The 10,841-nt window shown below is 35.7% G+C and overlaps 1 protein-coding gene across 1 annotated transcript; it reads left to right on the top strand.

The window, feature by feature from the left end:
- Window positions 1-4,505: 4,505 nt before the first annotated feature.
- On the top strand, window positions 4,506-10,605 carry LOC139839541 (pumilio homolog 1-like). Its single transcript, XM_071829624.1, has 9 exons — window positions 4,506-5,412; window positions 6,185-7,212; window positions 7,525-7,666; window positions 7,759-7,866; window positions 8,048-8,260; window positions 8,501-8,611; window positions 8,742-8,936; window positions 9,030-9,204; window positions 10,118-10,605. The coding sequence occupies exons 1-9, from the start codon at window positions 4,918-4,920 to the stop codon at window positions 10,195-10,197; spliced, it is 2,547 nt and encodes an 848-aa protein (XP_071685725.1). The 5' UTR covers window positions 4,506-4,917; the 3' UTR covers window positions 10,198-10,605.
- The last annotated feature ends 236 nt before the right edge of the window (window positions 10,606-10,841 follow it).

Here is a 10,841-nt window from a genome sequence, read left to right as displayed (position 1 = left end):
AAGCTTTTTGAGCTTTCTTCCATTTAGCAGCAGCAATAAGAGCAGTATCATCATTTTTAGATGATTTTGAAGTGGTGGGGGCAGACCTAAAGTTTTCTTTCATGTTAAGTTCAAACTTGGCTTCTGCCTTCTCATGATTCCAAAGGGAACTGTAGAGAGAAGACAGGTTAAAGTTCTTTAGGGTCTGTGTGGTTCTTAATGGGTCAGTAACAGGTCTCCATTTACATGGCAGTGCATCAATGAATTTGTTCACTTGTTCAAATTTAGTGTAGGTCACATTTAAAGTGATCAGGTCTGCTATCAAAGAGTTAAACCTAATGAAGGTTTACTTAAGGGTTTCATTCTTATAGGCAAAGAACATTTCATATTCTCTTTTAAGAGCAATCATCCTGTTCTGCCTAACTTCTCCCATACCCTCATAGGTGACATCTAGGTAGTCAAGCATAAGCTTAGCATTTTCTTTTCCCTTGATCAGTTTGAACAGTGGGTTAGGCAAAGTTATGGCTAACAGGGTTCTGATTTTAGGGTCAAGACCAACTCGACGTTTATCCTCATCATCCCATCTAGAGGGAGTGAGAATAACCTCTCTGCCAGGGATGGCAGGAGTGTCAGCTGTTGCTGGTGCACTACCAACTGTTTGGTGGGAACAAAAGGGCCATCTTTGGCAATTCCAGGCATGAGTGGATCCATAGACTCAAGATGGAGCATGAACCTTGCCTTCCAGGTTTCATACTCATCTTCATCAAACTTAGGTGGTCTGTTAGACGAGCCATTCTCAAGGTAAGCTGAGTTTGAATACGAAGCCATAAGAGAATTCAGATCCAAGATATTAATTATCAAGACTGATGCTCTGATACCAGTTGTTGGTCCCTTAATAACAACAGGAGTATTGTAGAGGGGGGGGGGGTGAATACAATTCTTTTCTTAATTAACTAGTCAGTTAAACACGTTTAGTATTCTGTAGTAAATAAGATAGAGTCACAGGTAATTTTCAACGGTTATTCTTTATTGATTAAATCAGAAAGAATCACAACTATCCTTGGCGGAAATGATAGTTGGTTGATACAGATTACCTAGATTATAGCTAAGAGATAAACTAAAGCTATTACACGGTTTGGACTCTAACAGATAAACCCACACCACTAGTTTTTACAATAGTGGATACAACAATATATATAGTAGTTCTATTAACCGTGTAATTGATCTATTGTCCACTGGTACATAGGATGTCTGTACTTGAGGGGACAATTGTGTAAGGAGGCGTGCTCCCTTTCTTTCCTCTTTAGTAGCTATTTGCAGGAACACCCCAATTCGGTTTGGCACCACTATTTGATTAAACAAATAGAATGTTGTGTTCCCTAGGTGTTGACAACGGATAACTTATATCTGCACATAAGTTAAACTTCTGCATTCCCATGCGGTCTTGTAAGGTCACTTGTCAGCCGCCGACGCGTGTCCTTCTCTGTTCAACTTTGTCTTCGACTTCTGTTGAATAGTACATTTGATGTAGACCACTCAGGGAAACTTATCATGCTTGTAATGGAGCATGGCTGTCTTGTGTTGTATGCTGATATCCAGACTTACTGGTCCTTCATATGCTGAGTCACTTGATATTCTTGATTTGCTGGGTGCACATCCTGTGCTGATTCGAAGAATACATTTCTACCTTGTGCTGATAGACTAGGTAGCATACTAAACACTCGACACAGCTATATTAGCTGACTATACATAAACAAACTTGTGCTGGCTGCACATAACACTTTAGTGCAAATAAATATTGTTTTGTCATAATTAAATCCTTAATTATTTTGGGGACTCAACAGGCCCGTAATTGACGCGAATCCTAAAGGTAGATCTACGGGCACTGACCAGCCCCAGTCAGAAAATTTGAACTGCTTTAGTACTTCAATTTAAATGGTGATTGTGATTGCCGGTATATGGCATACTTGTGAGTATGAAGGGGATATTCTATATGCATTATGTTAATGTCGGTTACCAGGTGTTCATCATACGAATGATTTTTATACACTTGCGAGTGTAAAGTTATTTATGAAAGATGAAATCTTGGGGTCTATTAAAATTATGGAAATGATTGATTATGATAAACTAATGAATTCACCAACATTTTGGTTGACACTTGAAAGCATGTTTATTCTCAGGTATGAAAGAAATCTTCCGTTGTGCATTTGCTCATTTTAGAGATATTACTTGGAGTCATTCATGACATATTTCAAAAGACGTTGCATTCGAGTCGTTGAGTTCATCAAGATTATTATTAAGTCAATTATAGTTGGATATATTATGAAATGGTATGCATGCCGTCAACTTTCGATGTAATGAAAGATTGTCTTTTAAAAACGAATGCAATGTTTGTAAAATGTATCATATAGAGGTCAAGTACCTCGCGATGTAACCAAATGTAATGTATTCGTCCAGATGAATTAGGACGGGTCATTAAAGAATCTTCTCTTACTTGATCACATTTGAGTAGTAATTGATGCACTTGTGATCACTGGAAATAAGCCTTTAAAATATGCAAGAGAGTCAGCTTCAAATGCTCTTAAATGTTTGCCTTTTATAGTGAGATTCAAAAAGTAGCCGTTGACACACGGTTGCCTTCACGGTCGACCGTGGTGCGACCGTGCGTGCTCCAGTTCAAAATTGGTATCCGTTGTATAGCCGTTTGACTCAAATTTGAACATCACATTTTGGCACCTTTACTCCTTTTAGCACCTGCAAAAGAAACCAAACATCCTATACAAGTACTATATGCATTAAGTGTGTGAGATTTGGTCTTAATGCATGAAAGTGACTAATCATTTCAAAAGTGGCAAACCCAACATTCTTGGAGAAGTGTCTTGATTGATATTTAGGGAAATCTCAGTTTGGTCAAGACTTAGTTAGTCACATTAATGCCTTTGGTTCAATTCTAAAGACTAATCACTATGTCATTAACTTCCTAATTTCAATTAATCACAAGTCATGTTCTTTTTGAGTTTGGTTAGAGATTAATTGAATAATGTCTCTATAAGATAATCATGAAATATGTATAGACATCAAAGTTAAGTCTTAAGTAGTCACCCTTAGTTACTTAGACTAGACCACATAGATAATTGACTATACTTTCATTGTGAACCATTTTACACTTAATCTATTGGAGTAAGTTAGTTGCTTGAATCCTAACTAGTGAGCACATAGCAAACATATTAATCAAGTTGACAAGTTTATGAGTATTAATCATATTGGCAAGTAGTATGTAATACTCACATAGCAAGAGATAGTTATTCTAGAATCAATCATATAGATACTTGCACAACTTATAATTCAAGCTTTAACAAGTTTAAGTGCAATGTAACATATTGCTTGATTAATGTGTAAGCACACATTAATGTCCAACACATGCACAAGGGAAGAGCAATCTCTAGCTGAGACTTGGTGACCATCCTAAATGTATCTAAGTGTGTTTTAGGATTACAAGTCATTACTAGTTAACCTTGAGAGCATTGTTCCTCATTTAGCCTTAATTAATCACTAAGTCATTTCTAATAGCAATTATTGTTCTAGTAATATTGGCTTAAGTGTGTTTGTACTTGATGATCATACTGAGAATATCTAGATAAGAATTAAGATCACAAGTTGTTGATTAACACTTATGTGTTATGCTTAATCTTAGTTAATTTGTCATTAAAATGTCATTAGGCGTAATTAATCACAATTAGTGTTTTTATGACCAAAACCCAATTGAGTATGGAGAAGGCATCTATTCTAAGCATATTGAGAAAAGTTTCATGAATTATAGATGTCGGGAACTAGTCAAACTTTATTTGGTCGAAAATGTTAACAGAGAAAACTGCGGTCGCACTGCGATTGACCGTGGTGGCGACCGTGCAACTTGTTTTCACAAAACTGTGTTGCAATTAAGTTTGGGGTTTCACGGTTGACTATGCGGTCGACCGTACCTCGACCGTGTGTTTAACTGAACTTTTAATTTCATTCTTTAACCTATGTTTGACTTGGTCGTTTGCAAGATAAAGTATGGTTTAGTGACCTTGCGTGTTTATTGTTAAGATGTCAGTCATTACTTATGCATATGTATGTGTCATCATCAAAACATATTATTTGATTAATCGTACTTAAGTTTATCGTTTGGTGCATTAACCCACCTTCAACCAACAGATCCATCTAATATTATTAATTGATGAAATGGATGAAAATACTCTCATGTGTCATGCATAGAGGTGACTTGACTTATCAAATTTAACAGACTATGAGTTGAGTGACCAAGCACATCAAAATCTAAAAGTACAGTGACTAAGTCGAAATTTTTTTTACGCCAAAATACAATTTTTAAGCAAACAAGGACCAACAACGCAATTTTGTTCTGTATTAATTAAAAATAAATAAATTATTAGTTTAATAATCATTAAATTATTAATTCGCAAATACCACACTCCTTGTCATATATGGGGTAACATGATTGGATAATCTAAAGTATTGAAAGCTTAGTAAAATTTAAGACAAAACCCTAGGTTCCACTGTATGAACAAATCCCGCAACAAAATCTGATCTGTGCCGTCACCCAACTTAATCCAACGGTCCACATCATCCCCTGCTTATCACTCCCTTCATTTAGCTCCTCACTCTCTTCTCACAAACCCTTGCAAAAATCGATCTTTACACATACACAGCGAGATTAAAATGTCCAAAATCAATCATCTACCATCAACCAATTAAACAAGCTTTTCAATTTGAATCAAATCATCTCAAAATCTGCAATTAAATTGACACACCAACGAAAAAGTTTCAGTCTTTATCATGAAATCAAGTTAATCTCGAGCTTATAAAGATTGCACCTTTCTTAAATTTAGTTACACCCAAGTGAAATTTTTAGTTTTTTACAAAAACCCAAATACTGGGATGATTACTGATAGTTATTCAAAGATGATGTCTGATATGGGTATGCGATCATTGGTTTCAAATAACGATGAATTAACGTTGTTAATGAGGGAAAAACATAGGCAACAATTGTCTGGTAGTTCTAGTAGTAGTGATCGTGAAATGGAGCTTAATATGTACAGAAGTGGGTCGGCCCCACCAACAGTGGAAGGATCATTAAATGCTGTTGCTGGATTAGCAGCAGAATTTGGGGGTATTTCAGAAGATGAGTTAAGGGCTGATCCAGGGTATATTTCTTATTATTATGCTAATGTTAATCTAAACCCTAGGTTACCACCGCCATTGTTGTCGAAAGAGGATTGGCGATTTTCGCAACGTGGTAATGGGATTGGAAATAATGCTATTGGTGATAGGAGGAAAGTCAATGGGAATGATAGTAGGGTTGAATGGGCCGGAAATGGGCTAATTGGGTTGGGTTTAGGGAGCAGGCAGAAGAGCATTGCTGAGATCCTTCAGGTTGTGATTGTTTATTATGTTTGAAGTTGTTGTGTTTTGGATATTTTGATCGTATTCGATTGTGTATTGTCAAGAATATTGATTTGGTAATGGTTGCGTGTGTCTGCTAATTTTATTTGATGTGTTGCTTGATGTTGTTAGAAAGTTTGTTAATTTGCTGGTTCTGATGATGTCCCTGTGTTGTGTTTTGTTTTTAACATGAGTAATATTAATTTAGTTCAAAAGTTGTAGTTGAATCGTTTGATGTCATTCAATTGTGTGTTGCAGGTTATTTGATTGTCTTTTTTTTTTTTTTTTTTTTTTTTTTTTACTTTATGTAGCTTATTTTGATTTATTCTTAAGTTTGAAGTTGTCGTGTTATGCTCATTTTGATGGTATCCAGTTGTGTATTGTCGATAATTTGATTATGGTAACAGTTGTGTGTTTGATCAATTTTATGGATGTGATGCTTGATGTTATTAGAAAGTTTGTTAATTTTCCGGTTCTTATGACGTCCCAGTGTCGTGTTTTGTTTTTAACATGAGTAATAATTAATTTAGTTCAAAAGTTGTCGGATCTATTGATGTCATTCAATTGTGTTTTGCAGATTAATTGTTGGTGATTTGCTCAATCATTAAAAGCTCACGTCTAATTACCGATTGCTATAAAATTGTTTTCTTGTTAACCAGAGTATTATCACTTGTCGTTTATTGCTTGTTTACATTTATCCGTTCGTAGTTAGAGAATTTATGTAGTAAGTCAATAATTTCTTACAAATTGGTATTAAATGCAGGATGATATTAGTCAAACCGCTTCTGGCTCTAGGCATTCATCTCGTCCAGCTAGCCGTAACACATTCGATGAAAATGTTGACCTGTCCGAATCACATTTTGCTCATCTTCATCAAAATATGGCTTCAATGGACCCACTTCGGTCCAGCCCAAATCATCAGGTGATGTCATCTGGTTCACACACCTACGCTTCGGCTCTTGGTGCATCTTTATCTAGAAGCACCACTCCTGACCCGCAGCTTGTGGGTCGTACTGCTAGCCCACGGGTTAACGGGCCATCCGATCTGATATCCGGTTTATCCGGGTTGACTCTTTCCGGTAACGGTATGACGGATGGAATCCAAAACACTTCCCATTTGCGCAACGGGTCGTATCAGTATGTGGGCAACGGGTCGCCTGTTAATTCGTATATGAAAGGGCCCACCAACGGTGCTGGCGGTTCACCATCTCAATATCAGAATATTGACAGTCCAGGTTCATCTTTATATAATGGTTATATGATGAACCCTGCATCACCAACCATGATGGGTGGGTTAAATTTGCCACCTTTATTTGACAACGGTGCTGGGTTTGGTTTAGGGTCTAGTAGAGCTGGAAATCACAGCCCAACGGGTCATCAGGGCCCACTAATGGACCCGTTGTATCTTCAAAACTTGAGTGAATATGCTGCTGCTTTGAATGATGCAACTATTGATAGGGAACTAGTGACGCTTCAGAAAGCTTACCTGGCTGGTTTGTTATCTCCTCAAAAGAGTCAATACGGTGTTAACCATGGTTACTATGGTAACTCTGGTTATGGGCTTGGTGTTGGGTATCCTGGAAGCCCATTGGGCTGTGGTCTTCTGCCTAATTCGGCTTTTGGGTCATGCAGTCCAGTTAGACATGGTGATCGCAGTTTGCGGTTTCCTTCTGGGATTCGTAATTTAGTTGGAGTTGAAAGTTTTGCATCCTCGTTGCTCGATGAGTTCAAGAGCAATAAAGCCAGGTGCTTTGAGCTGTCTGAAATTGCGGGCCACGTCGTTGAATTCAGGTTCATTTTTTTGCCCATTGATTCTTAAAATTTCTTGATTACTTTCTTTAAAAACTGATATTCTTGGGAAGTGTTTTTTAAAGATTTGTTATTTGGGCTAATGCATTTAGCCTGTGTTTTTAAATGCATTAAAAGGAGTCAAAAGTTCAAATATTTTTTACTTTTTGCCGAGTACAATGGTTATTTAAAGAATATATGTTAAGTTTAAATGTGTTATTTTCAACCTTTTTAGGTAAATAATGAAGTCTAAAATACTTTTATACAATATCTAATATTCTAATATCTAATATACATGAAATGCTGTATGAACAGTGCGGATCAATACGGAAGTCGTTTTATTCAACAGAAACTTGAGACCGCAACAACCGAAGAGAAAGACATGGTGTTCGATGAAATTATGCCACAAGCTTTTACACTTATGACTGATGTGTTCGGTAATTATGTCATCCAGAAGGTAATGCGGTCACATTTATTTGAAGGTTGTCTTGTTGGATAAACATAAGTATTTATTTATAACAATTGTTTTATTGTTTTTGACATGTGTAGTTTTTTGAACATGGAAATGCTACACAAATTAGAGAACTAGCTGAACAGCTAAACGGACATGTTCTTACACTTAGTCTTCAGATGTATGGTTGCCGAGTTATCCAAAAGGTAACACTTTTTTTAACGGTTTATTGAAAGAAATTTATTTCGTTTATTTTTGTCTTTCCTTTATTAGTATATGTTAATCTATGAATGACTTTCAAAGTAAAGATAAAACTGGATCAATGAGGTATGCATATTATATTAGTTTATATAAATTACTTAAACACTTTGACTTGGTTTGTTGCAGGCGTTTGAGGTTGTTGACCTTGACCAACAAACAAAAATGGTTGCGGAGCTTGATGGTCACGTGATGCGTTGTGTACGTGATCAAAATGGGAATCATGTTATTCAAAAGTGTATTGAGTGTGTACCGGAAGATGCTATTCATTTTATCATTTCTACTTTTTATGATCAAGTTGTAACTTTGTCAACCCATCCCTATGGTTGTCGTGTCGTACAGGTGAGATATTTTTTTTTTTAAAGTTTTTTTTTTTTTTTTTTTTTAACTATTCAGGCTACCTGGGTAGAGGGAATATTTTACTTAGATATATCATATACGCGGAGTAACCGGGTTACTCTGTGTACGACTACTGTACGCTGATATTTGTAATATTTGGGTTACTTATTTTCCAATTTGATTAATGCCGATTATTTTATTTATTTATTTATTTTATTTATTATTTTTTTTTATTGGCAATAGAGGGTTTTGGAGCACTGTCATGACCCGAAAACGCAAAGCATTGTGATGGACGAAATCTTGAAATCTATTATCATGTTGGCGCAAGACCAATATGGAAATTATGTTGTTCAGGTATATATTAGCATAATATTTTATTATATCTAACGGGTCAAATGAAGTAAAGCTGAAAAGAAAACGGGTCAAATGAACTCATAAGTCACCAAAATGTAATTTTAACGCGTTACTTTTAATGGTTTGACAGCACGTGCTAGAACATGGAAAGCCACATGAGCGTACTACGATTATAGACCAGTTAACCGGGCAGATAGTTCAAATGAGTCAACAAAAGTTTGCCTCGAATGTTGTCGAAAAGTGTTTGACTTTTGGTACCCCAGAGGAACGTCGGACCCTTGTGACCGAAATGTTAGGCACCACTGATGAAAATGAACCACTTCAGGTTAGTTAGTCTACTAATTAAGTTGTGTTAATATTTAATTATTATATTTATTTGTAGTGTTAAATTGTAATTGTGGTTGGTTTATGATGTCAGGTAATGATGAAGGATCAGTTTGCTAATTACGTTGTGCAGAAAGTTTTGGAGACGTGTGATGACCACCAACTTGAAATGATCCTTAATCGTATCAAGGTTCATCTGAATGCTCTTAAGAAATATACTTATGGGAAACATATAGTTGCTCGTGTCGAGAAACTTGTTGCTGCTGGAGGTATTTTTCTGGTTTTAATTTTTTTGTTTTTAATAAGTAACTGTAACGACTTTAATATGATTACTTAAACTGAATAATCTAAAACTTCTATTTAACCGACTTAGAAGGTTGTATCAATAGAAATCTTTACTTTGGATTACTTTTGACCCATATGACCTGCTTTTATATAAGTTTAACTGTTTGATTTAACCATTATGAGATATGAGATATAACAACTATCAACCCATTCATAGACACGGGTCAATGTTGCCACCTTCAGTTTTTTATTATACTCTGAATTTTAATGGTCAAGGGCGTTACTTTTTAGACTGAAGTAATAATTTAACGTCTTAAGTTTGTAGATTAAAGCTAATTACCACGATAAATTACAACTTTATAAGGAATAAAATATCCGAAACTAAAGAACTACACATATTTTTGGCTTTAAATGTACTTTTAGTATATATTTTGACTTAATACCTTGAAAGAACTTACCTTTTTTGGAAACACAGCAAGTGGAAATTAAATTTTTTGCTTCACATTTCCCTCTTTAGTTTTGTAGCAAATATTATATATGTTGGTTTATTATTACAAACATAATTTTATTTAATATTAATCCAAGTCTTTTGAATAAAAACAATTTGTTTGTACAATATAAATACAATTATACAACTATAAAAGATAGACTTTGGATGACCTTTAACCCCTTTGACCTGTTGAATCCGTTCAACCCGTTACCCTAATAATCAAATCTTTTGTTGTGGCCCTTTTGAGACAAATGGAACTCAAAGTGACTTAAATTTTAGTAAATGGGTCGAAATTGCCACTTAAGACACCTACGTGAGTGTCGAGAATGAATGGTATGTGTTTGATGTAATTCACTCTTAAGCGATTTATTTCAATTTTCTAACAAATTAGTCTGATATATTTCCAGAAAGGAGGATTGGGGCAATGGGTGGATACGCTGCCGCTGCGGCGGCGTCTGCAGCAGCTGCTGCTAATGCTACTACTTAATGTAATGGGATCAAGAGAGTTGTACAGCTAACCGAGTGTCGATAATGAATGGTATGTGTTTGTTGGTTCGTTTTAACATCCAGCCAGCTAAGTCTGTTTTGCAAATAAAAGGGTTTGTAGCTATGAAACATGTACATTGTTAGATATTATATAATATATAATATACCTAGGACTCGAGTCTTTTAGCCAAGGCTCAGAGGGTGAAACACACCACCCGAGGCCGCCCCCGTTGCTGAGATTAAACCCAAGTTAGCGTTTTGTGTATGTTATGATGATGAGTGACGTGACCGTACAAATATATAGCCGGGTGCAGCAGAGCCTTATGGTTTATTAGGTTTTACTGGAATTTCATTTTCTTGTGCATGGATTTTTTTATCATTATGTTTTATCTAGTGAAACTTTGTTTTATGCTTTCATTGTTTCAAATTTGCTGTGACAGGATCTATAACAAACTAGTATGACCTTATTTTAGAGAGAATACACTTTAAAACAGGGAAGTGATTCGTACATCACTAATTTTTAGCCGTACACCATCAAACATGCATTATCATGTTGTACTGTACAAAATTGTAAAGCTGGTGTATGACTAAAATTTGGTGGTGACACATCACCCTTTAAAAAAGGTGACTCTTACCTTATTTTCA

Source organism: Rutidosis leptorrhynchoides, chromosome 4 (assembly GCF_046630445.1).
Source record: "Rutidosis leptorrhynchoides isolate AG116_Rl617_1_P2 chromosome 4, CSIRO_AGI_Rlap_v1, whole genome shotgun sequence".
Lineage (NCBI taxonomy): Eukaryota > Viridiplantae > Streptophyta > Magnoliopsida > Asterales > Asteraceae > Rutidosis > Rutidosis leptorrhynchoides.
This window is presented reverse-complemented; position numbering and strand designations above follow the sequence as displayed.

Bases quoted from the DNA above. Each gene is read 5' to 3' on its own strand.
- LOC139839541 (XM_071829624.1), top strand. From the start codon at position 4,918: ATGATTACTGATAGTTATTCAAAGATGATGTCTGATATGGGTATGCGA. The intron at 5,413-6,184 runs GTTGTGATTGTT...TATTAAATGCAG, and splicing joins GCATTGCTGAGATCCTTCAG to GATGATATTAGTCAAACCGC. The intron at 8,261-8,500 runs GTGAGATATTTT...TATTGGCAATAG, and splicing joins ATGGTTGTCGTGTCGTACAG to AGGGTTTTGGAGCACTGTCA.